The sequence below is a fragment of the Xiphophorus hellerii genome, chromosome 2, assembly GCF_003331165.1.
Source record: "Xiphophorus hellerii strain 12219 chromosome 2, Xiphophorus_hellerii-4.1, whole genome shotgun sequence".
In the NCBI taxonomy this organism is placed as follows: domain Eukaryota; kingdom Metazoa; phylum Chordata; class Actinopteri; order Cyprinodontiformes; family Poeciliidae; genus Xiphophorus; species Xiphophorus hellerii.
In genome coordinates, this window is record NC_045673.1 from 19,648,206 (window position 1) to 19,676,163 (window position 27,958).

At 37.3% G+C, this 27,958-nt stretch overlaps 4 protein-coding genes across 12 annotated transcripts in view; 2 read left to right on the forward strand and 2 right to left on the reverse strand.

Moving 5' to 3' along the window:
• Nucleotides 1–27,958, reverse strand: part of mical2b (microtubule associated monooxygenase, calponin and LIM domain containing 2b) — a 385,618-nt gene that overhangs the window by 275,785 nt on the left and 81,875 nt on the right. The window lies entirely within an intron of this gene.
• Nucleotides 4,817–6,001, reverse strand: LOC116735090 (gastrula zinc finger protein XlCGF8.2DB-like). Its single transcript, XM_032586708.1, has 2 exons — nt 5,513–6,001; nt 4,817–5,430 (listed from the first exon to the last, which is right to left on the reverse strand). Exons 1-2 carry the CDS (start codon nt 5,999–6,001, stop codon nt 5,050–5,052), a joined length of 870 nt encoding a protein of 289 aa, XP_032442599.1. The 3' UTR covers nt 4,817–5,049.
• LOC116735066 (gastrula zinc finger protein XlCGF8.2DB-like) lies at nt 13,245–14,210 on the forward strand (the record flags this gene model as incomplete). The annotated part of the gene is made up of 1 exon (XM_032586675.1): nt 13,245–14,210. A coding segment is annotated over one exon (966 nt), but the record flags the coding sequence as incomplete, so codon positions are not given.
• LOC116735082 (gastrula zinc finger protein XlCGF8.2DB-like) lies at nt 14,565–15,443 on the forward strand (the record flags this gene model as incomplete). The annotated part of the gene is made up of 1 exon (XM_032586699.1): nt 14,565–15,443. A coding segment is annotated over one exon (879 nt), but the record flags the coding sequence as incomplete, so codon positions are not given.

A 27,958-nucleotide genomic window follows, 5' to 3' on the forward strand; every position in this document is an offset into this window, starting at 1 on the left:
TTCATCTCCGCACTTCACCACCATGTATATTTCTTTTAAGTTTTTCTAAATCTTCCTCAAGCGGAATACCTGTGATTACACCACGTGATACTCTGTTTTCTCCAACAATTTTCTTTTCACTCACCACCTTTTTACAAATGTTATCAATCTGCATGCTTTTATTCTTTTGTTCTTTAGACTTACATTTTATCAACATATTACCATCTCGCAAGATTTTACAAACTCAACCTCCCCTATTTTCTTTTTTATTTCTCTAGAACTGCTATCGGACTGAGGTTTATGTTCATATCTTCCTTCCTGAATTTAAGTATTACCTTAAACTCCTCATTTACCATTTTCCTCCTAACCACTCTGTTTTCTTCATCTGAACTATATTCTTCTAAACTTCTCTTACTATTTAGGTTACCAATCTCTCTATCATCTTTCGAAACTTTTTCCTTCCCTCTACCCCTTCCTCTACCTACCGTAGTCCATTCGTCAAAATCCATATCATCTTCATCACCACCCCCATCTACCTTTGTGGTCATCCCAATCCAGTCACACTCCAGTTTATGCCAACCGCCAAAATAACAAATCCCTTTGTAAAGTTGTTTCAAAAACTCTCGCGCCGCTCTCTCTGAAGCCCACCACCTCTTTTGAAACCCTCATGATGGAAGTTGGTTCCTCAGATACATTTTATACTATTTTGATATATCGCCCTCCTGGCCCTGCTGGGACTTTTCTTCAGGATTTCGCTGACTTTTTATCTTCTATAATTAGATTGGGAAAGGTCTTGATTGTGGGTGATTTTAATTTGCAGATTCATGATGTTACTTCTATCCCAGCAAGAGATCTTATATCACTGACAGAGGCGCTTAACTTTACACAGTATGTGTCAGGTCCCACACACAACAAGGGTCACATGTTAGACCTGGTTTTTGCACTGGGCTTGCAAATTACCAATGTGTGTGTGGAGGATGTGCTTCTCAGTGACCATTACTGTGTTTTCTTTGACTTGATGGTGCCATCTGAACCTCGGCCTGTATTTACTAAGGCAAAGAGGAGAATCATCACAGAGGCGACAGCCATGCTTTTCTGCGATAAGTTTGATCCTTCTCTTCTTAATAATCTCACTGAAACTGACTGTTTTGTGAATTGTTTTAATAGCCAATGTGCTGATATCTTGGATCAAGTAGCGCCAGTTAAGGCTAGGAAGGCACCACAGGAAAGTTTCTGTCCTTGGATAAATGATGAAATTATGTCTCTGAGGAGAACATGCCGCCAGACTGAACGTTTATGGAAGTCTACTAAATTGGAGGTCCATAGGCTGCATTTAAAGGACTTAATATTGTTCATAAATAAGAGGATTGAGGAGGCCAGGGCAAGTTATTTTAAATGTCTGATTGCCTCAAATAAAAGAAATCCTAAAGTGCTCTTCGACACTATCAGCTCTCTTGTGTCACCTGTTTCTGTAAATCCTCGTAACTCTACAATTAGTTGTGATGAGTTCCTGGATTTCTTTATTGATAAGGTCAAAGTAATAAAGGACAGCTTGCCTCCTTGCCATGGTTCCCAGCATTTGGAACCTCCCACTCAGAGCTGGGCCTCATTTGAGCCTGTCACTGTGGAAGACATCTCAACCATCATGAAAAAAATGAAACCGTCCTCTGGTACTTTAGATGTTCTTCCTTTTAAACTGTTTGTGAGGGTTTTTGACTCCATTGGGCCCTATATTGCTAAAATGTTTAACATGTCTTTGCTTAGTGGTGTGTTTCCTTGTCTTTTCAAACATGCCATTGTGGAGCCACAGTTAAAGAAAACGGGACTGGACTCTTCCGAACTCAAGAATTTCCGGCCAATATCCAAGACCCCTTTCTTGGCCAAAGTCCTGGAAAAGGTGGTCTGCACCCAACTTAGATCATTTTTGCAGGTAAATGACATTTATGACACTTTTCAATCTGGGTATCGTGAGTTTCACTCCACTGAAACAGCCCTGTTGAAGGTGTTTAGTGATATTATGATGGCAGCTGACACCGGTAAATGTTCTGTGCTGGTTTTGTTGGATCTGTCATCGGCGTTTGATACAGTGGACCATGGCATCCTGATAAACAGGCTCCAACATTTGGTTGGAATGTCGGGTTGCGTTTTGAAATGGTTCACCTCTTACCTGGTTGGCAGAACTTTTAGTGTGTCAGTGGGAAATGCAGTGTCTGATTCTGCAGAGCTTTTGTGGGGTGTGCCGCAGGGATCGGTCTTGGGACCTGTTCTGTTCCTGCTGTACCTACTTCCTCTGAGCAGGGTCATCCAGAAGTTCAGTGATGTGTCCTATCATCTGTACGCCGATGATCTGCAACTGTACTGCTCTTTCAAGCCAAGTGAGCCACATAAACTTTGCACTCTCACTAGTTGCTTGGCCGAAGTGACAAAATGGCTCACTGAAAACAGCCTATTATTGAACTCCAACAAGACCGAGACCTTGATTGTTGCTCCTGACAGTGGTGTGCCTGGAATTAAGCAGCACCTCGGAAACTTGAGCTGCACAGTTAAAAGCAACCTGCGCAACCTGGGTGTTTTCATGGATGGAGCGATGTCTATGGAGCGGCACATAAATCAGCTTGTTAGGAACTGCTTTTTCCAAATTTGGAACATTTCTAAACTTCGTAAGATGGTGACTTATGGTGAGCTTGAGATGATTGTTCATGCTTTTGTCTCATCGAGATTGGATTATTGTAACAGTCTGTTCACATGTCTTAACAAGAGGGAGTTTGCGCGTCTGCAGGTTGTACAAAACTCTGCTGCACGCCTGCTCACTCGCACTCACAGGATGGAACATATTACACCCATCCTCTACAGCTTGCACTGGCTGCCTGTATCTTACAGGATGCACTACAAAATCCTGGTACTGACTTTTAGAGCTCATCATGGACAGGCGCCAGACTATATTAAGAGCCTCATCCAGCCTTATGTTTCGACTAGGAGTCTCAGGTCGTCCAATCTGAACTTGCTGATGGTTCCTCGGACCCTTTTTAAGACTCGAGGAGACAGATCTTTTAAAGCTGTGGCGCCTCGCCTCTGGAATGAGCTACCTTGTACCATTCGATCTCTGGATTGTATAGACACTTTTAGGAAACAACTTAAGACCCACTTTTTTAAACTTGCTTTTTAGCTTAATACTGTGTTTTATTGTTTTGTATGTTGCTTTTAATTTATTTATTTTTTACACTTTGTGCAGCACTTTGTGACCCTGGTACGGTGGCCGACAGGTGCAAATGCGCAGCAAAAGAGAAAACATGCAAACAAAAAAAAAAACACGCGCACAAATTAAATGCGGCAAGCAAAAAGCGAATAAAATGCAGCAAACAAAAAGAGAGATGCAAACAAAAAGAAGACACCCCCGAATGAAATGCAGCAAACAAAAAGTGAGATGCAAACAAAAAAGACACAAAGTCTATCACGCTACCCATAAATTATTCTGTTATTCTTTAATATTATAAAAGACGGCATATCTGAAAAGAAATATAGTAATACGTACCTTTACTTTCTTTCAAATTTCTTTCTCTGAATCTTGCATCTGGTCCCATAGAAATGAATACTATTTTCTTTGACTCCCCCTAGTGGTCTGGAGCACTTCCGTTTTCAACACTTTTTGTTTGCTGCATTTCATTCGGGGGTGTCTTCTTTTTTGTTTGCGTCTCTCTTTTTGTTTGCTGCATTTTATTCGCTTTTTGCTTGCCGCATTTAATTTGTGCGCGTGTTTTTTTTTGTTTGCATGTTTTCTCTTTTGCTGCGCATTTGCACCTGTCGGCCACCGTAACCTGGTCTGTGAAAAGCGCTATAGAAATAAAGTTTACTTACTTACTTACTTACAACCAGTTTAGCTGTAGTACCACCATCTACTGCAGGGGTGTCAAACTCCAGTCCTCAAGGGCCGGTGTCCTGCAGTTTTTAGATGTGCCACAGGTACAAAACACTGGAATGAAATGACTTAATTGCCTCCTCCTTGTGTAGATCAGCTCTCCAGAGCCTTGCTAATGACATAATTATTCCATTCAGGTGTGGTGCAGCAGAGGCACATCTAAAAGTTGCAGGACAGCGACCCTCGAGGACTGGAGTTTGACACCCCTGATCTACTGGGTTCAAGTATGAGGCACAACATACACTAAAGGAAAACTCAAAACTTTTAATCTTCAATGAAACGTTACACTTTAACTTCTTTCTAAAATACATATATAAATACACATAAAAATGGTTTTAACATAAATGCATGCAGCAAAAAAGAGCAAAATATTACAGCTAAAACTAGAGAAAAAAAGCTAAATATTAAAAATAATTACATGTACTTTGTGCAATCAATGCATGAAAATTAGTTTGTGGTGAATCTTGCATTTTCTTTAAAGTACAAATGCGTTTTCTTTCATTTGAGAAGATTTTAATTAGGTAGAGTAAAACTGGTTACAATAATTTGAAAGAAAACTCATTTTACTTTAAAGACAAAACTATCACAAATACTTTTTTTGCAGATGTTTTGAAAACACTCAATTCTGTACATTCTATTGTTGATTTAAAAAACTACAAAAATAAACCCCACTAACTCTCTCTATGGTACAGAATAATACAAATCAATCCCTCAAGTCCAATCATGTGAGAATGTTCTGGAAGGGAGTCCATGTCCGGTCAAACTCTGTTAATGCATGAAATAGTCAGTGGGCCCCCAAGCCTCTTCATCTATCAGCATCAGTACTGGCACTCCTCAGGGCTGTGTGCTGAGCCCTCTGCTCTTCACGTTGTACACACACAACATACAGTTTGACATAAACAGTATGTTAATACAATAACATACAGTTTATCATTATTGTTTATTGATACAGAATATACCAAAAAGAACAAGAAAACATCTCTGACGGAAAATGTGTCATGGCTGCACATCTCCAAGTATCCAAATGAACACATTTAACAAATACAACAATTTTCAGCTTTATAGACATGAAACCCCTCCAGTCTTTCATTCTAGTTTTAAACCAAATCAGTTCTATAGTGAACCTCAATATAGGACATGTATGGAAAATACTTCTACTGCTTTTCACCTGTGTGACGCCTCAAGTGGTGAATTAAACTCACCTTGTGACGAAAACTTTCTCCACAGGTCACACATGAAAATGGTTTTTCACCAGTGTGAATCATCATGTGCTGAGTTAAAACCTGTTTTTGACTAAAACTCTTTCCACAGTTCATACATGAAAATGGCTTTTCACCAGTGTGAGTCATCATGTGCAGAGTTAAATGCTGTTTGTGACTAAAACCTTTTCCACAATTCACACATGAAAATGGCTTTTCACCAGTGTGAGTCATCATGTGCAGAGTTAAATGCTGTTTGTGACTAAAACCTTTTCCACATTTCACACATGAAAACGGCTTTTCACCAGTATGAATCATCATGTGCCGAGTCAAATGCTGTTTTCGACTAAAACGTTTTCCACAGGTCACACATGAAAACGGCTTTTCACCAGTATGAATCATGTGGCTGAGTTAAAACCTGTTTTTGACTAAAACTTTTTCCACATTTCACACATGAAAAAGGCTTTTCACCAGTGTGAATCATCATGTGCTGAGTTAAATTACCTTTTTGACTAAAACCTTTTCCACAGTTCACACATGAAAACGGCTTTTCACCTGTGTGAATCATCATGTGCTTAGTTAAGTCCTGTTTTCGACTAAAACATTTTCCACAGTTCACACATGAAAACGGCTTTTCACCAGTATGAATCATCATGTGCCAAGTTAAATCCTGTTTTTGACTAAAACTTTTTCCACATTTCACACATGAAAATGGCTTTTCACCAGTGTGAATCATCATGTGCCAAGTTAAATCCTGTTTTTGACTAAAACTTTTACCACAGTTCACACATGAAAATGGCTTTTCACCAGTGTGAATCATCATGTGCCAAGTTAAATCCTGTTTTTGACTAAAACTTTTTCCACATTTCACACATGAAAATGGCTTTTCACCAGTGTGAATCATCATGTGCTGAGTTAAATTACCTTTATGACTAAAACCTTTTCCACAGTTCACACATGTAAACGGCTTTTCACCCGTATGAGTTCTCATGTGAGCACCAAAATCAGATTTGAAAGTCAAACGCTTTTTACAGATGACACATGAGAAAGGTTTTCTTCTTTCCTTATTTTGGTTCTTAGCTTCCTGGAAGATGACTTGGTTCCTGTTTGGTTCTGATTCAGTGTGGTCTGTTTGCTCATCAACAGGAACCACCATGCAGGTATCAGTCTCCTGTTTTAATCCAATCTGTTCTTCAGCCTGACTGCAGTAAACTTCTTTCTCTTCCACTTTTATCTGATGATCTTCTGGCTCTTCCTGTTCTTGTTTCACCTGCACAGGTTCTAACTCCTCCTGGTCCAGAGTGGATCTCTTCTCCAGGTTATAAACGTTACACTTCAGGGAATCTGGAGAAGAAAACAGAGAAAAAGAGTAATTGTTACCTTTACTGAAGTAAATCGTTTAAGGCAGAAATGAACAAAAATCCATTTGAAAATTCAAGAGCGTAGACAGAGATATAGATGAATCGACATATCCAGCTGACATTTGGAGAATTCTCAAATGAACGGATTTTAAACAAATACTATAAATTATATTCAAATTTCATTTTAGTCCACATTTTTAAAAGCCCTGAGGAACTCCATCCAATCATTCGACTCATGAGCCGATGCACCGCGGTGCTTCATTTGCTCTACTGTGACATCAACTGGACAATATATGTAAAATAGGCAACGTGAAAACAACATGAAGCTTTACAATGAATAAACAAGTAAAAAATGTTTGTGATTCTGATACATAAATTCTGATTAATCTGGTTGTATGAAACAATGGCTGGATCCAAAAGAAACTAGAAACAAAAAGAAAAGAGGGTTGTGATTGGCTTGTTACTCGCTATGTCACCAGGGACAACGATTTATTATTGGGGCCTGCCATGCAAAGCAATGGCAGGAACCTATTACTATTGTCGGAGAAAGTGTTTCTTTCTTCTTCTTTATTTTTCTTCCGTAACCGTTAAGGTCTAAATGTCTGCACCTTTCTGTATGAGGATAATTTTAGTAAATGTTCTTTTCCCGTATAAATGTTTGTTAACCGGTAAATGAACGCAGGAATCACAATTACGCTGTGAAAATGGCTTATTGATGTAGAAATAAAATGACCTTTTTATGGCTTTTCCTCCTTTAACTACACGAAGCTGAAGTTGGTTTCCGATTCCACCTAATTTTTCACTTCCTTTCGCATCTTTAATAGACTCTGGTTTAAAAACTGCAAGAACTACACTCTTCAAAACCTGGACTGGATTATTCTGCTCTAATAGCAGAATATTTAAATCCATGTTTGGGATTTGTGAAACTTTTTTCTGATTTGTGAAACTTTATGTAACAGACGGCTGCAGAAGATCTTTCCTTCCAACAACCATCTCCATCTACAATAACTCTTGGAAGAATTCATGAGTAACACCAACATTTAATTTCCCATTAGGATTAATTAAGTGGTTTTGAATTAGAATTGAATTGGAATTTTAAAAAACTGCATGGAACAAGTGTGAATAGTAATCTAAACTTTAGTGAAGTTTCACAAATCCCAAACATGAATTAAAATATTCTGCTATTAGAGAAGAATAATCTAGTCCAAGTTTGAAATACGTAGTTGTTGTAGTTTTGGCATTAGAGCAGTTTTAATATGAGCTGGATGCAAAGATGGGTAAAAATGGCATTTTATTGAAGTTCCACAAATCGGATAAAAGTTTCACAAATCACAAAGATGGTTTTAAATATTCTGCTGTTAGTTGAAAATAATCTTGTCCAGGTTTCAAGAGTTTAGGTGTTATGGTAGTTTGGGAATTTGAGCAGTTATACTATAACAGAGATTAAAAAGTGGTGAAATCAACCTTTATTGAAGTTTCACAAATCAGAAACATGGTTATAAATATTCTGCTGTGAGAGCAGATTAACCCAGTCCAGGTCAGAAGAGTCTAGCTGTTGTAGTTTTTAAACTAGACTCTATTAAAGATGTGGAAGGTAGTGAAAAATTAAGTGGACTCGCCCTTTAGCCATTTCCTGAATCAGAAGCTGGAATCGGAAACCAACTTCAGCTTCGTCCAATGATCTCAGGTAATTACTAATTGGAACGTGCATATATAAGCTAGTAAAGCCTTGCAAAGCAAACAGCATGAAACAATAATAGAGGTGTTATTATCTGTCAAACTAAACCTCATATAAAAGTCCAATCAACAAGCCACTGCTGCATTGAGGTGATGTTTCATACGTAGGTGTAACACATGAGAAAACCCGGATCGTGACAGACGACGTGGAGTTTCAAATAATATCAAGTGGCCTAGGCTCTCCCTATTAAAAGTACCCAGGCAAGTCTGGCTTAAAATTATGAAACAGAAGTAGTATACAAAATATATTTTATTTATACATACTTTTATAATATTAAAAATAGACTTTATTATTCTAATTTAAAACCCAATGAAGCACAGCAACCCAGAACAAACACTAGGAGCAGTCTGAGACTTAAAACAACTGCAAACCAAATTAGTAGCACACACCACACACTACAGGATGATCGGTTACGAAATCGCAAGCGACAATCTTAGAGAACGATCAACGTTCTAAAATTGTCGTATGGACAGAGGGGGGGGATTGTGTAGTGTGAACTATTGCATCGGGTAGTCGATGTGCCCATCTTCTCTATTTAAATCTAATTATTACTATAGGGCAACATGATATACAGACTTTATAATCTGCACTCTTTTGGTTGAATGCAGTATTTATTTCCACTTTGGCTTTATGTTGTTTAATTTTTGTTCAAGTAGATTTTTTATTAATGGAGACTGAGAATCCATTTTATTTATGGTTTTGGTTGTTTTGTTTTGTTCATCAGTTCCAGTGTTTAGTGTTCGTTTGAAAATAAAGTGTATCTATCTTTGGCAGGAAATCGCATGCATTATTACGTCATTTCCATTAAATCAGTGTAAAATGGTCTTCAAACAATATTATCGTTTATCGCAATAATTTTTGAGACGATTAATCGTTCAGCAAAATTTGTTATCGTGACAGGCCTAGTAGCAACAATATAAAAAGCGACACTGACGTTACACAGAACCAGCCACAAGTGACACATCAAAAATCCATTTATCCTACCAGCAGCACATATATTGATGATCCTGCGGCGCCAGCGCTCATCCGACAGACATCCAACTGCACACAACAACACTCATAGCTTGGCTGCCACACCCGGTGCCTATCTGCACTAATAAGCCCGACAATGCTGTGAACCGGAAGTGAAGGTGGGGAAAAGCATAGACATAATATAATGAGTAGACCCCGCATGGCTGCTCTGGCGTAGGAAATACGGCGGCCATCTTGGAGCGGTCGTCCCTCCTACTTGGCTAAACCAAAACAGCAGAAGATGCCTCAGCACTGCCAGATATTTGTGTTGAGATCGACAGACTAATGACGCGAGATCTTGGACGATAACGTTTCACAAGTAAGATGGACATATTACAGTTTATATTTTGTGATTAGAATATTACTATACTGTATTTATGTCCACTGACAAAACAACAGCTAATATTAGCTATCAGCTTAGTGTAATACCGGGGTTCAGCCCCGCTATGAAGGCTAACCGAGATTTTGTAAATCTTAAAAAGTTTTAAATATTCCCTAACATTGATTTAGATTATTCCACACAAGGTGGCAAAGACTCTTATTTATATGAAATTCTTTCACTCTGTCTAAAGTAAAATAGCTCCTGTTTTTGTTTTGAAGGTTTCATAAAGACCATGTGAGGAAGAAGTGGGGAATGTCTTTAAGGAGAGACGGATTCACTGCACTGATGAATCTCAGCTGCTGAATCTCTCTTAAGCTCCTCCTCGGCTGGAAAACATGAATAAAACCTATATAGATATTATGTATATACGCATGTCCATATAAATATGTGTAGTTTAGTGCATATTATTCAGCATTAATAATTATTTAAGCATCTTTATTTCTCTCTGATTGTATTATTTTGTGTTTGTATATTTATATGAATATGTATTGATATTACTAAATAACATATTTAAAAATTATGACTGGTTGTGTGCTTTGTAAAATAATCATAATACAGAAATATCAACACATTCTATTCTGACTCTATTCTGTTTTCCCCACTAAGAATAGTTAAATATGCTCAACCTTATATCAGTCATTCAAAAATACTTTAAAAATCATTTCCTTGTAAATCTTGCTAACATTTTAATAAGGTCTACAGAAAAATTGGTGAATATCTGTTTAGTATTTAGCGAGTTATGATTGATAAATGCGCTGATACGTCATTGAGTCTGTTAAACATAAAGCTGAGTGGAACGGTCGACCGCTCCAAGATGGCCGCCTTAAATCTCTTCAGTAACAATAGGCAAGAGCGGTCCATGAGGCGTTTATTTATAGTCTATGGGGAAAAAGGGCACAATGACGTATGGGCAAAGGTGCATTCATGGGCCCAATATGGGTGGGAATTTACAGTTTTTTTATGTTTACGCTGTTTTCAACTAATACACCAAACAGTTACATAAATAAAAGAAGTTCAATGTCCAAAAAACTTGAAAATTGCTTTTATAGTTTATTTTTTCCAGTTTGACAAGCAAATAACATAAATCAAACTTTTCATTAGTGATGTGTTGAGTAATGAAGCGGGTAAGACAGAGAACTCACCTAAACCTGAGCAGTTAAAGTTTTTATTTTTTAGTAATAAATCGTTGTCCCTGGTGACATAGCGAGTAACAAGCCAATCACAAGCCTCTTTTCTATTTGTTTCAAGTTTCTTTTGGATCCAGCCATTGTTTCATACAACCAGATTAATCAGAATTTATGTATCAGAATCACAAACATTTTAAACTTGTTTATTCCTTGTAAAGCTTCATGTTGTTTTCACGTTGCCTATTTGGGGCCTGCCATGCAAAGCAATGGCAGGAACCTATTACTATTCTCCCAATTCTTTATTTTTCATCCGTAACCGTTAATGCGGCTCATACCGCTGCGTGCACACCTACAAATGAGGTATCAAAACGTGCAGAAAATTCACGCCATTGGAGCTATTACTTTTGGTGGGATTCGGGGTTAACATGGCGACATAATTCGCAAAAAACTACGAAAAAAACCCCCTTATAAGTCAATGGGAAAAATCCTTCAAATACCCTATTTTTGAGGATTTTCTGTGTCGTCACGAATTCACGTAGAAATGCCATTCAAATTTCATTTTGTAGATACGTCTGTGATCTCTTCGAAAGTGAAGACGGCTCGTCGATACCAATTACGGTTTGTCCACAATTTGTCTCTAAGCGACCCAAAGTTTTTCATTTTTCCTAAAATTAGAGTGAGAGTCAGGGCCTTTAGATCTCCGCTAGAGTGAGAAATGAAGAGAATTTTTCACCCCAAAATAATTTTGAAATCGCCATCACGCCCACAAATATCGCACGATTGGTATCAAAATCGGTCCTGACATTGATACGCATGTCTGCTCCGGTAAAATGTTTTCGAAATTTATCTAGACCGTACGGTTTTCTGTCACGGTGCTTCAGAGCAAAGTCATTTCGACAGGATTTTCTCAGGCTGTCTCAGGCTCTCTCCCATATATTTCTCAAACATTTCAGATCTGGGCAAACCATTTCTTTCTCTCATCGCTGTAAATGCTCTGAGTGAGGTAGAGATATGAATCTCGGGACTATCGCAGAAGACACATTGCCCTCTCATACGCTTCAAACGGTTTTTGAATATGTATTACGGTTCCCGAATGGAAAGGAGTTGTTTTCAATGCTTTTTTTCAGTAAAACTGGCTGGCTCAAAGAGAGTATTCTCTGCCCCAGCCTCTCTCACTAACAGTTCACACTTTGCTGAGAAAATTATTTACCATAGCAACGGAACTCAAGAGGCTATTGGCTGCTGATTAGGACTACAAATACGCATCGCTGTAGTTCTAACTATAGTGGAATACTCAGTTGAAACAGATCAGGACTGAACTGGCCTTTAGAACTACTTGCTGCTATGGGCTGTATATAACTGATTTAACTCAGTAACTGTTACACATGGGATTAGTTCAAAACTTTAAAATGAAGCATAATAATAATTTCAAAATAAAAGCCTTGAATATTTTTAAATCAGGTAATTGCTCTGTTGAGCATTATATAACTGATTTAACCCAATGACTGTTATACATGGGATTAGTTTGGCCCTTTGAAATGAAGTTTAACAAAAATTGCAAAATAAAAGCCTTGACAAATTTTAAATCATACTGAATGGTGCACGTCCACCTTACTTAACGTTCTTGTGATTCTCCACATGCTATTGATTACATTGCAGAGTTCTTTAGCATCGATGCTAATTTCTAGCATGATAACGCCGGGCCCATACCGACGGACACGCTTTGGCAGGCCCCAGTTAAATTTCTTCAGAAATTTTCTAGTTTACATATATTGTCCAGTTGATGTCACAGTAGAGCAAATGAAGCACCGCGGTGCATCGGCTCATGAGTCGAATGATTGGATGGAGTTCCTCAGGGCTTTTAAAAATGTGGACTAAAATGAAATTTGAATATAATTTATAGTATTTGTTTAAAATCCGTTCATTTGAGAATTCTCCAAATGTCAGCTGGATATGTCGATTCATCTATATCTCTGTCTACGCTCTTGAATTTTCAAATGGATTTTTGTTCATTTCTGCCTTAAACGATTTACTTCAGTAAAGGTAACAATTACTCTTTTTCTCTGTTTTCTTCTCCAGATTCCCTGAAGTGTAACGTTTATAACCTGGAGAAGAGATCCACTCTGGACCAGGAGGAGTTAGAACCTGTGCAGGTGAAACAAGAACAGGAAGAGCCTGAATATCATCAGATAAAAGTGGAAGAGAAAGAAGTTTACTGCAGTCAGGCTGAAGAACAGATTGGATTAAAACAGGAGACTGATACCTGCATGGTGGTTCCTGTTGATGAGCAAACAGACCACACTGAATCAGAACCAAACAGGAACCAAGTCATCTTCCAGGAAGCTAAGAACCAAAATCAGGAAAGAAGAAAACCTTTCTCATGTGTCATCTGTAAAAAGCGTTTGACTTTCAAATCTGTTTTTGATGCTCACATGAGAACTCATACGGGTGAAAAGCCGTTTTCATGTGTGAACTGTGGAAAAAGTTTTAGTCGAAAACTTAGTTTAACTCAGCACATGATGATTCACACTGGTGAAAAGCCGTTTTCATGTGTGAAATGTGGAAAAAGTTTTAGTCGAAAACTTAGTTTAACTGAGCACATGATGATTCACACTGGTGAAAAGCCGTTTTCATGTGTGACCTGTGGAAAAGGTTTTTGTCAAAAACAGGTTTTAACTCAGCACATGATGATTCACACAGGTGAAAAGCCATTTTCATGTGTGAATTGTGGAAAAAGTTTTTGTCAAAAACGGCATTTAACTCAGCACATGATGACTCACACAGGTGAAAAGCCATTTTCATGTGTGAATTGTGGAAAAGGTTTTAGTCGAAAACAGCATTTTACTCGGCACATGATGATTCACACTGGTGAAAAGCCATTTTCATGTGTGAATTGTGGAAAAGGTTTTAGTCACAAACAGCATTTAACTCAGCACATGATGATTCACACTGGTGAAAAGCCGTTTTCATGTGTGAAATGTGGAAAACGTTTTAGTCGAAAACAGGATTTAACTCGGCACATGATGAGTCACACTGGTGAAAAGCCGTTTTCATGTGTGACCTGTGGAAAACGTTTTAGTCAAAAACCTAGTTTAACTCAGCACATGATGATTCACACTGGTGAAAAGCCGTTTTCATGTGTGAATTGTGGAAAAATGTTTAGTCAAAAACAGCATTTAACTCAGCACATGATGACTCACACAGGTGAAAAGCCGTTTTCATGTGTGACCTGTGGAAACGTTTTTTGTCATAAACAGCAGTTAACTCAGCACATGATGATTCACACTGGTGAAAAGCCTTTTTCATGTGTGAACTGTGGAAAAGGTTTTAGTCACAAACAGCATTTAACTCTGCACATGATGATTCACACAGGTGAAAAGCCATTTTCATGTGTGAATTGTGGAAAAAGTTTTTGTCAAAAACAGTATTTAACTCAGCACATGATGACTCACACAGGTGAAAAGCCATTTTCATGTGTGAATTGTGGAAAAGGTTTTAGTCGAAAACAGCATTTTACTCGGCACATGATGATTCACACTGGTGAAAAGCCATTTTCATGTGTGAATTGTGGAAAAGGTTTTAGTCACAAACAGCATTTAACTCAGCACATGATGATTCACACTGGTGAAAAGCCGTTTTCATGTGTGAAATGTGGAAAACGTTTTAGTCGAAAACAGGATTTAACTCGGCACATGATGAGTCACACAGGTGAAAAGCCGTTTTCATGTGTGACCTGTGGAAAACGTTTTAGTCAAAAACCTAGTTTAACTCAGCACATGATGATTCACACTGGTGAAAAGCCGTTTTCATGTGTGAACTGTGGAAAACGTTTTAGTCAAAAACCTAGTTTAACTCAGCACATGATGATTCACACTGGTGAAAAGCCGTTTTCATGTGTGAATTGTGGAAAAATGTTTAGTCAAAAACAGCATTTAACTCAGCACATGATGATTCACACTGGTGAAAAGCCGTTTTCATGTGTGACCTGTGGAAACGTTTTTTGTCATAAACAGCAGTTAACTCAGCACATGATGATTCACACTGGTGAAAAGCCGTTTTCATGTGTGAACTGTGGAAAAGGTTTTAGTCACAAACAGCATTTAACTCTGCACATGATGATTCACACTGGTGAAAAGCCGTTTTCATGTGTGAACTGTGGAAAAAGTTTTAGTCGAAAACTTAGTTTAACTGAGCACATGATGATTCACACTGGTGAAAAGCCGTTTTCATGTGTGACCTGTGGAAAAGGTTTTTGTCAAAAACAGGTTTTAACTCAGCACATGATGATTCACACTGGTGAAAAGCCATTTTCATGTGTGAATTGTGGAAAAAGTTTTTGTCAAAAACGGCATTTAACTCAGCACATGATGACTCACACAGGTGAAAAGCCGTTTTCATGTGTGAATTGTGGAAAAGGTTTTAGTCGAAAACAGCATTTTACTCGGCACATGATGATTCACACTGGTGAAAAGCCATTTTCATGTGTGAATTGTGGAAAAGGTTTTAGTCAAAAACAGCATTTAACTCAGCACATGATGATTCACACTGGTGAAAAGCCGTTTTCATGTGTGAAATGTGGAAAACGTTTTAGTATTAAACAGGATTTAACTCGGCACATGATGAGTCACACAGGTGAAAAGCCGTTTTCATGTGTGAACTGTGGAAAACGTTTTAGTCAAAAACCTAGTTTAACTCAGCACATGATGATTCACACTGGTGAAAAGCCGTTTTCATGTGTGAATTGTGGAAAAATGTTTAGTCAAAAACAGCATTTAACTCAGCACATGATGACTCACACAGGTGAAAAGCCATTTTCATGTGTGACCTGTGGAGAAAGTTTTCGTCACAAGGTGAGTTTAATTCACCACTTGAAGCGTCACACAGGTGAAAAGCAGTAGAAGTATTTTCCATACATGTTCTATGTTGAGGTTCACTATAGAACTGATTTGGTTTAAAACTAGAATGAAAGACTGGAGGGGTTTCATGTCTATAAAGCTGAAAATTGTTGTATTTGTTAAATGTGATCATTTGGATACTTGGAGATGTGCAACCATGACACATTTTCCTTCAGAGATGCTTTCTTGTTTTTTCTGGTATATTCTGTATCAATAAACAATAATGATAAACTGTATGTTGTTGTATTAACATACTGTTTATGTCAAACTGTATGTTGTGTGTGTACAACGTGAAGAGCAGAGGGCTCAGCACACAGCCCTGAGGAGTGCCAGTACTGATGCTGATAGATGAAGAGGCTTGGGGGCCCACTGACTATTTCATGCATTAACAGAGTTTGACCGGACATGGACTCCCTTCCAGAACATTCTCACATGATTGGACTTGAGGGATTGATTTGTATTATTCTGTACCATAGAGAGAGTTAGTGGGGTTTATTTTTGTAGTTTTTAAATCAACACTAGAATGTACAGAATTGAGTGTTTTCAAAACATCTGCAAAAAAAGTATTTGTGATAGTTTTGTCTTTAAAGTAAAATGAGTTTTCTTTCAAATTATTTTGACCAGTTTTACTCTACCTAATTAAAATCTTTTCAAATGAAAGAAAACTCATTTGTACTTTAAAGAAAATGCAAGATTCACCACAAACTAATTTTCATGCATTGATTGCACAAAGTACATGTGATTATTTTCAATTATTTGCTTTTTTTATCTAGTTTTAGCTGTAATATTTTGCTCTTTTTTGCTGCATGCATTTATGTTGAAACAATTTTCATGTGTATTTATATATGTATTTTAGAAAGAAGTTAAAGTGTAACATTTCCTTGAAGATTAAAAGTTTTGAGTTTTCCTTTAGTGTATGTTGTGCCTCATACTTGAACCCAGTAGATGGTGGTACTACAGCTAAACTGGTTGTAGCCACTGTGGTTCCTGTAACTGATGGGTTGCCGGTTCAAACTCCCCACATCCATCTCAGTTGTTGAGTCCTTGAGCAAGGCACCAAACCTGCCTTGCCTGCTGTTAGTCAAAGGTCCGATGGCGCCGATTGTGTAGCAGCTTCTATCAGTCTGCCCTGCTCAAAAAGACAACCATACACAAGTTATTTCAAAAAGATGCATTACAGAAACTACTGCCGATCGATTTATTCAGGCTGTTCCTTCAACTGCTATACACTCCTGTACTTCTCTGAGTGATTTAACAGACCAGTTTATTTTTACAATTCAGAAGGTTATTGACACCATTGCTCCTGTTACTACAAAAGTAATCTCTGGGAAACGTAAACCACCTTGGAGAAATTTTGAGTCAGTTAGAAAGGGGGGAAAAAAAAGAGTCCCGGAAAGCAGAACGTCGGTGGCGTAAAACTAAAGTACAAACCCATTTAGATATCTTCAAAGATAAACTGAGAAATGCAAGAGTTTTTTTTTTTTTCCAAATGTCATCTCTACCTCTGCCAACAACTCTCGTGCTCTGTTCTTGATTGTTGACAGATTGACAAATCCACCTTCTTCTGTTAACTGTAAATGTTTCTCCTCTGAGGCCTGTGACAAATTGACCACCTTTTTCATTAATAAAACGGTGAAAATAAGGGAGACAGTGAACTCCTCTGTGTCTGTTGTTAGGAAACAATTAACTATATTTTCCACCAAACAGGACTTACCTAGGATCACAGCAAAAAGCCCAGTGTTAATTTAACTCCCACAGAGTGGATTTTAACACTTTTTCAGTGTTTATATAGTCCACACTCTTCAGAGTTAAATTAACACTTTCAATATAGTTAAAATTTTAACACTTTATCAGAGTTACTTATTTAACTCACAAAACAGGGTTCATCCATATAATGGATAACACTGATCCAAGAACAAAATGTACCACTTTTAGTGTTGATTTAACACTTTCAAGTGTTATTTACTCCAAAAAAAGTTACTTTATGATTATGATTAATTATAATTATTAAGAAAAAAAAATGACACAAGTACATCAATTTTGAACACTTTATTTTTGCAGCTGTGTTTCCAACATTTTAAATTGTGGTACGATGAACAAGCATTCATTAGAAATGCCATAAGAGTTTTGAATATCAAAAGGCTTATGAAATTTAAGTTTTCTTTACTAAATGCCTTTCTTCACTTTGAACAATCCTGAAAGCATGATGATGATCATCAAATGTTTCTGTGAATAGCTGTTTAGGTAACAAAAGAAAGGTATTGTCAACTAAAAGTACATCACTTATCTGACAAAACACTGGCATCTCATCTTGAATTGTGCTGCAAACAGCAAGTCCTGGTCTGTATTCAACACCCTCAACTCTAACCCAGCTGGTTGAGAAAACATCTCCTGATGAAATCATTTGAAGCATTTCTTTGTTGACCACATCTTCACCTTTAAGTGAAAATGGTTTGAGAGGTCCATGCTCATTTTCTTTAATACTTATTGTTTCCCAATGATAAGCTGTGGCCATCTGATGCTTTTTCGCAAGTGATTTGGTTATATTTTTAAAGTTTTTAAAATATTCTTTAAACATTTTGTGTTTAGCCTCAAACCTCATAGACCACATATGTAACAATGGACCTATTTTCCTAATGGAAGATGGATAGTGGATCATAAAATGATGCTTAGGTATCAAATTTCGATGTGAATATAAGAACTTAAAGAGTTTATGGTGTTCAACAATCAAATGCTTCAAATACATCGTCATACCCATAGTGAGAATAGGAGAAAAGACAATGTTCACATAATGTGCTTTGAATAGCTCATCAAATGCTCCAAGAGAACCGTTTGTCTGGCATGGGATGAGGCACTTATCCATGACGATGTAGAAGCTGTCAATCTTGCTTCTCTGACGCCCAACAGCAAGGAGGTATGGCTGCAGACCCTGTTGACCCCGGAGATGCTCCTCTAAACTGCAGCATGACTAAAATTAAAAAGATATACACCAAACATAAGAAACAAAACATACAGCTTTACGATACACGTTACATCGAAAATAAATGTAAGTATGCCCAGACATCTTCAAAGCTGTCATTCAAACATCTGTATTTATGCATGTCTATAAAAGGAAATAGACAGATAATTTTGCATATTTTAAATTTCAATTACCTTATGAAAGACAACAAGTCTCTCAACTGCATCACTTGCACTGATTTTTGGAGACTTCTGTCCTCCTGGTTGCGGTGGAAGGAGATGTAAGAGAAGTAACAGCGAGGCCGTTTCTTGGTCATAGCCTGAGGACAAATTTATAAAAGTTTTCAGGTATAATATCAGAACTTTATGAGTACTCTGAACAGTCAACTATCTTCAGATATATCTACACTGTAAAAAAAGTCAGTAAATTTACGGTAAAAAACTGTAAAAAACCAACAGTTTTTGACCGTCGTATCCAAAAACATTGCATTACCGTAGAAATTACATGGAACTACCGTAAGTCGAAACTGCAAAGAAAGTCAGTAAATTTACGGTAAAAAATTGTAAAATGCCAGCAGTTACTGACCAGAATATTCACAGCATTATACTGCCGTAGAAAATACATGGCATTATCATAACTGAATAAACATATATCCTAAATAATTGTGACAGTCACGAATGTAGAAAATACAGAAATATAGTGTAAAAATATAAGTAATTGTAAAGTTCTTAAAAAATTGTAATATTGCCAGCAGTTAATTACCCTAAACTTAACAGTAGCAATCAGCCAAAATTACAAATTTTGCTGATGTTTAGATCTACAATGTAAAAGCGTAAACAAGACTGCAAAATAATTTTTTACAAAGAACAGAATGCTGGTGTGATATTTTGGTTTCTTTTTTAATAATGCCTTTAATACACCAAACTGAAATCTCAGCAGTAGACCAGGCATCGATCTGGCGATCCACCGATTGCAAAGCAAACTCCTACAGCCAACGCCACCATCATTTATGAGAGCATTTGATCATTAACATTAAGAGAACTGTATGTTAGCCCCTCTTGCTTGAATGAAGCTGAAGTTGGTTTCCAATTGCTGCTTCCAATTTGGGAAATGGCTAAAGGGCAATTCCACCTAATTTTTCACTGCAATCAGCATCTTTAATTTACTCTAGCTAAAAAACTACAACACCTAGACTCTTCAAATCTGGACTAGATTATTCTCAACTCATATCAGAATATTTAGAACCAAGTGTGGGATTTGTAAAACCTTTATCTGATTTGTGAAACTTCAATAAAGAACAATTCTAGTGTTATCCAAAATCATACAAGTTGTAAAGTCACCCATCATTGAAGTTTCACAAATCCCACACTTGGTTTTAAATATTGTGCTATTAGTAGAGAATAGTCTAGAGCAGGGGTCCCCAAACTTTTTCCTGCGAGGGCCACATAGCTGTTCCTTTCTCTGCTCGGGGGCCGGTCTTAGTTTTTGGAGAAAGATACCTTAGAAACTTATTGTCGGCGGGGGGGGGGGGGGGGGCTGTTCTGTCTTTGAAACTGTCGACGGGGGGGGGGGGAGGGGGGGGGGGGGGGGGGGGGTTGCGGACTACGACACATTCGCGGTCGCTTTTAGATAGATTTTTACCCTAGATGGAAATGGAAAAAACCGTGAGTGAAACGGTGACTGGGACTGACTAGTATATATTGAGGGAAAGTTAGTTTTAACATCTGCTCAAGAGCCCCCTGGTGGTTGAAGAGAAATCCACAAACCAGAAAATACAATATATGAAAAAATACACTGAATGGCTCTCTGGTATGAGGAGCGGGCCAGATCCGGCATTGCCAGACCAAATGACGCAGGCCGTAGTTTGGGGGACCCCTGGTCTAGAGGAGTTTTTCATTTTGTTATTGTGATAAATAGTAGGGTTTACAGTAATGGAGACTGTTATTTGTAATGTAAACAAATAATTATCTAGTTTGCATTGCTGCTTGATCCTTCAGCATCAGCAGCAAGATTCTTTTAACTCTGTTCCTGTAGTGGTGTCCTGAACTCAACACAGTAAGTCACTGTGCTAACTAAGGTTGCTAACTAGGGTGCTGAGAGCCCAGTAGGCCTGGTCCTTGTCAAGATGCTGCTACTGTCTTTGAAATCAAATTTCTGCTATTTTTGCACGTTCAGGAGGAGAAGGGCAACACATCACAGGTGAGTCCCTTCACGGTTTTCAACTGAAGTTAGCTAACTTTAACCAACTGACAAGAAATGTGTAGTTTCTGAGCCCTGCTGTTTATGTACATGCACTGCAGCTAGATATTTTTTACTATATGGAACATTAATCTTCACAGATGCAACACTTCCATTAATGTTTCTGTAGGAACGGCTGCATAGATTATATTTCTGGTCTACTTCAGACTACATGTGCTTAAGTTATTGTTAATGGCAGAAGCAACTTTTTTCCAAGTTTGGTTCAATAATTAATTTGAATTACTTTGAGTGTGAAATGTTCATGCATGCAAGTTAAATCTCTGAAGAACATGTTAGCTTTGTTTCAATATTTTGGTAATACTTAGAAGTATAAAAGCTTGGCATCAGAGATATTATTTAATATTTTCCTTTGACCTCTTGACTCTCCACACCCAAAATACTTGCCACTAAAGTCACTGGGTTCCATGACAGTTGAAGGATTTGAAGATAAGAGAATTTAAAATATTAATATTTTACAAGCTTTTCTCAGTTTGGGTGCATCTCTCAGAACAGAATTGAAATTCTTAAAAACTACCTGTTCAATCTTCAAATTACTGTGTCACTTCTGCACCATCAAAACAATTAGTTTTGCAAGTTTTGCTTTTGTACATCATGTAGCTGGTTATGTACACTTCTATGCTTTTATAATTGTAATTTGCTTTTAATCGTCTTGATCAAATATGTTAACCCTCCTGTTTGTCCTCGGGTCAAAATGACCCGCCACTGTGTTAAAACCCCCCCCCCCCCCCCCAAAAATCCCCTAAATGTAATTTTTTAACTTGAGATTTTAAGACTTTTCCTAGATTGGCCCAGACAATAGAAAAAGTTCAGTGTTGCTTTTATTCTCATTTCCATGTAAGCTGTACAAAAAAAGGTACAAGATGGTCTTCAGGTCAAAATGACCCGTGAGGCAAATGGAGTTGAAATCAAGGTCACAGAGTTATTTACAAACCATAAAATGTTACAAAGTTTTAGTTGTGTCTCAGATCAATCAGTAGCAGAAGTGAGCAGAGAGTGGAAGGCCAATTTTCCGAGCCACAATGCCAGTCAAACTCTTTCACACCTACTCAAGACTGATGCGATTTGATGACCGTGAATCAAGACCAGCAAGACGTATGACAGACAAACTTGCAGCCATAAGAGAGGTATGGGACAAGTGGGTGGAGCGGTTGCCCTACCTCTACAATCCAGAGCCTGATGTAACAGTGGATGAGCAACTGGTTCCATTTAGAGGTAATCTGTTTTCATATTTGTAATAAAAGTGATTTTCACTATTGATTTCTTGACTGTTTTCTTGTGACACTGATACTAATCACTGATGCTAATGTCTTTTGTCCAAAGGTTGTTGTCCTTTCCGGCAGTATATGCCCAGCAAGCCAGCAAAATATGGGATCAAGTCATGGGTGGCTTCTGAATCAAGCTATGCTTGGAAAATGCAAGTCTATACTGGGAAGTCAACCAGTGGATGCCCAGAGAAGAACCAGGGGGTTGCGAGTTGTGCTTGATGTGACAGAGGGACTGAGGGGTCACAATGTGACATGTGACAATTTCTTCAACTCTTATGAACTCGGACAGCAGCTCCTGAAGAGGAAGATCACCATGGTTGGTACAGTTCAAAAGAACAAGCCTGAGCTCCCACCTGCACTGCTTGGGTCAAAGGGAGAGAGAGGTCTTCTCCTCAAAGTTTGCCTTCACACCCACCACCACTCTAGTTTCCTACCTCCCAAAGAAAAACAAGAATGTAGTTCTTCTGAGCACACTGCACAAAGACGGCGACATTAGTGACCGTGAGGACAGGAAGCCAATCATCATCCTGGAATAAAACCGAAACAAAGGAGGTGTGGACAACCTAGATAAGGTGATTGGAGCATATAGCTGCAGAAGAATGACTGCCCGCTGGCCCCTGGTCATCTTCCACAACATCATTGATGTGTCCTCCTACAATGCCTTTGTGATTTGGATAGAGATCAACCCAACCTGGATGTCTCATAAGCACAACAAGAAGAGGGTGTTCCTGGAGCAGCTAGGAAAGGCACTTGTAACTCCACTCATTGAAAGAAGGAAGCATGTCCCCCACACAGAAGCCTCAGCAGCAGTTGTGAAAGCTATTCAGAGTGCAGCAGCTCCTGATCAACCTGAGGATCCATCTACCACAGCCACTTCCTCAGCTAAGCCAAGTAAGAGGAAGAGATGTCCAGTTCTGCCCTCAGACTGTAAAACACATACTGTGTGCTGCAGGTGTAAGAAATATATCTGCAAAGGCTGTGCACTTGCATACTGCCCTACATGTGCCAATTAGTTGAATGGGTTATGTTATTTTTCATATTTTTGTATTGTACATCCTCTTGTTCACTGGAGAAAAGTAAAAGAAAATTAGTCACTGTGATGAATAAAAATGCATTCGAAACTCATTTTGCACATTTTTTTTTCTTAAGCTATAGAAATTCAAGTGGAGAGGGAAAAGTCAAGTATTCACACATTTTGTGGTGAGTGACAATATACAAGATAGAATTTGGTGTTTAAAATTCAATTAAGCTGCTTATATTGGGGGTTTATTGAAGACGGGTCATTTTGACCCGGAGGATAAAGGGTGTATACAGAAAATGAGGACAACAGGACAACAACGTGTCTGTGTTGAATTCTCAACTTCCAAAATAGCATCAGTTCATTGTGTAAGTCTTAACATGCATAAGTCTTAAAGTTGTCATAATGTGAATCATATATTAATTAATTTATATTCTATTATTTTCTAAATCTGTCCTGAATTGGTAAATTGCTCCCAAGTGAGTCCTGAGTTTCTCTAACAGGTCAGTGTATGAACCATTAGCTCAACCAACGATCAACCAGTTTTCTGAAACAGATTGGAGGTGCATCTTGTGAACCATCAGTTGGCAACATTATGCTCTATATAGTCAGAACACAACACAATGTTACATGTCTGAGAACTGATGAACAAGTATCTGGGCAGAGTGAACAGCCAGAGAGAAGAAGAGGAGTGAGGCTGAGGAGGAAATAGTTGGGAGGAAAGCAGAAGAAGAGTCAGAAGAGGCTGAGGACATCTGCCAGTTTCCATCAGTCCAACATCAGGACATGGCTGAGACCCACAACATGATGCTGATGGAGGTCCTCCCACCCTACTGTTCATTCCTTAACCCCACTGAGGAAAAAAGATTCCTCAGTGGAGTTAAGGAACAAAGTGACTATGGAAATTAAAATGTAATGTAATTTCTACAGCACTGTACAGTTTTCCTTGAGGAGATTGTCCTGTGGCTCCTTTTCTACTTTTTTTGTTCTCTGCATTTCTGTCTTTTTCTTTCTGAATCACCATGGCATGGTCCATGAATAAATTATAGCAAAAGCGTAAATCAGTGTTCTCAATCCTGGTCTTCAGCGTCACCCTGTCCTGCAGGTTTAGGTATTTCCCTTCTGCCACACACCTGAATTGTATCTCTGGATGATTAACAAGCTTCTGCAGTACTTGATTGTCATCCAATCATTTGAATCAGCTGTTCTGGAGTAGAGGCACATCTAAAACATGCAGAGCAGGGGGGCGTTGAGGACCAGGGTTGAGAAACACTGGCGTAAATGATCCTTTTGTAGTCTCTTCTCATGACTAATCGATTTGACTGTCTTATCTGTACATAGAGAGACTATAACTTATTATTTTGAGTCACTGATATGTTAACAGACAGGATTTTAAGAGCTGAACTAAGGATTTTGAAAGCAAACCAAATGCTATTTTTCCTGTTTCTACAAATTGTTTTGAGAAATGCGCTTACTGTTTTGTAAATGCCAACAATGACTCGAGAAATGCACCAAAAGTGACTGAGAAAAACTAACCTAGCATAAATTGTCTCAGCTGTATCAATTTGTTTGCCTGTATGAAAAGTGTTCACATTTACAGCTTTGTTTCTGCTAGCTTGCAGGAAATGTAACTTACATAAATGGTTGAAGACAACCTATTGGCCTTCATGAGACTCAGATAAATGGTGAGTATCTATTTCATAAATTGCCTAAAACAGTTATATTTGTTTTTAGTTTGTGTATTTTGTCTGGTTGCAGACCAGAGGATCACACCTGTTGACAACAAACAAAGGTTTAACTACTGAATTTTCAGTCAGAAATGATCACACCACCTGGTTGAAGTACCTGTGTCCATATGCAAGTCAACAAAGGTGAAACAAACATTTAAGCGAATAAGATGTTCATGTAGTGCATCTTTCTAACTTTTTCTTTTTGTTTTCCAGCAGAGAGGAAACACCCGATTGACAACATGCGAGTCTCAATTTCAACCTGTGACTGGGAAGACTACAACCATCCTGAGCAACGTCTGATCTCAGCGACTTGTGACTCTCAACCCAGAACAAGAATCCTTTTATCACCATTTTGTCTTCTACAATATGTTATCTCTTATGTGGACACATACTGTTTGTTTTGTTTTTGTTTTCCAGATCTCAGTAATACCGTGAGGAAACTGGACATAAAATAGAATCAGTTCTTTTTTTAACTTGACTTTTTAAATAGAAATTGTTTCTTTAAGTGGATTACTCGTAATCTGTATTTTTGTTTAATTAGAAATTATTTTCTTTATAACTTTCTGTATAGAAATGCTTGACAAGTTACACTTCCTTGGTTGTTGTACTATAATTTGTATGGTAAAATTCTGGTAGGAACAGAGACCAGTAATTTACCATAAGTTTTTTTTGGGGGGGAGGGTTTACAATAAAATGTCAATATATCATACAGTCTGGATGTGTTTTTCACTCATGTAGATATTATGCCTCAGTCAGCATGACCGTATTTACTACGGCAAAACCACATTTTATTTTTTTTAAAATATTTTAGGAAGTACGGTATTTTACCGTATTTTAAAAATACGGTAGAATCCTGCATTTACAACATACGGTAAAAAACTGGCAGCTGTGGTTGCCAGAATTTTACCGTATATTAAAAATACGGTAAAATCCTGCATTTACAACATACGGTGAAAAACTGGCAGCTGTGGTTGCCAGAATTTTACCGTATTTCAAAAATACGGTGAAATCCTGCATTTAGCAAATACGGTAAAAAACTGGCAGCTGTGGTTGCCAGAATTTTACCGTATTTTAGAAATACGGTAAAAAACTGGCAGCTTTGGTTGCCAGAATTTTACCGTATTTTAGAAATACGGTAAAAAAATGGCAGTTTTGGTTGCCAGACTTTTACCGTATAAAGACGGTAAACTTCTGGCAACTCAGCTGCCAGTTTTTTACCGTAAAATGAGGCCGTTTTTTTTTACAGTGTAGGTACTTACTAGATGTGTTAGCAGACAAAAAATATTGTTACATTCTTAGCAGACACTGAGTTATTAGGATTCTCAGTTTTATGGAAATATTAAAATTATAAATTATTATAATCCATGTAAAAATCTTGATAATGAAATATTTAAGGAAATAGGAAAAATACATAGAAGAGAAGTTTGGTGTGGAGATTTTAATGCTCACAATAGTCTATGGGGTAGCAAGAAGACAGATCATAATGGTGAAATAGTGGAAGAATTAATGGATGAAAGGTCATTAGTTTGTCTTAATAATGGAAAAGGTACAAGAGTAAATATACATAAAAATGCAGTTTCATGTCTTGATATTACATTAATATCAGACTGTCTTGTTAATGCATGTGAATGGGATGTTAATTGGGAGTCTACAATAGGGAGTGATCATTTTCCAGTAAGTACAATAATTGATGACAATATAAATAGACAAGAAGAGTTAACATTAATAAGATGGTGCTTTAATAAAGCTAATTGGTTTAAATTTAAAACAAAATGTGAAGAAACAAGTCATGTAGTAACATTAAAAGGTAATATTGAAGAATGTACAAATCAAATAACAGAACATATCTTAAATGCTGCAAATTATAGTATACCAAAATTAAAAGTGGAAGGTCAGAAGAAAGTAGTTCCTTGGTGGAATAATGAATGTAGTAAAACAATTAAAGATCGTAATAAAGCATTTAAAATATTACAGAAAAATGTAACAATCGAAAACAGGAAGATCAACAATGGATGCTCTAACTAGAGTCAGTAATGAAATAGAGAAAGCTTTAAAAATGAAGGAACTAATGATTATAGTATTTTTTGATATAGAAAAAGCGTATGACTCACTATGGAAAGAAGGATTACTTATAAAAATGAAACAGATGGGAATAGGTGGGAGAATGTATAATTGGATAGCAAATTTTCTGCTAGATAGAAAAATAAGAGTAAAAATTGGGAATGATTATTCAAAAGAATTTAATGTTGAAAATGGAATATCTCAAGGTAGTGTAATTAGTCCAATTTGATTTAATATTATGATCAATGATATTTTCTATGATACTGATAAATGTATAAAATCTGCACTATATGCAGATGATGGGGTCATATGGATGAAGGGGAAAAATATTAAATATGTGGTAGGAAATATTAAAAAAGCAATTAGTAAAGTAGAAAAATGGTCTTATGAATGGGGTTTTAAATTATCAGCAAGCAAGTCTTGTTATATGGTTGTCACAAAGAAGAGAAATATTAATATAGAAACAATAACATTATATGGACAAACGTTAGAAAGAGTAACAGAATATAAATATCTAGGTTTATGGTTGGATAGTTCGTATTCATGGAAAACACATTTAGATAACTTAGAAACCAAGTGTAAAAAAAGTTATTAATCTATTAAAGGCTGTGGCTGGAAATAATTGGGGTGCAGATAGACAGTCATTATTAAGCATATACAGGGCTCTCATGAGATCAATAATAGATTATGGCAGTATAATATATGGAGCAGCAGCTAAAACATCATTAAAAAAATAGAAAGATTACAGTGTAGGGCTTTACGTATATGTACAGGAGCAGTAAAAACAACACCTATTAATGCTCTTTTAATTGAAACTGGGGAAACTCCACTGGAAATGAGGAGAATTAAATTAGCTTTAGCATATTGGATGAAAATCAAAAGTAATAAAGATGATAATGTGAATTCAATTATTTTACAGAATTGTTGGGAATATTTGAAGTTCCAAAGTAATGGATTTGGATGGATGGTTAGGAAATGGATTAAAATGTATAGATTAGAGGACAAGAAAATAGATCATTTTAATCCAATTAGCGTTATTCCTCCATGGTTAATACCAG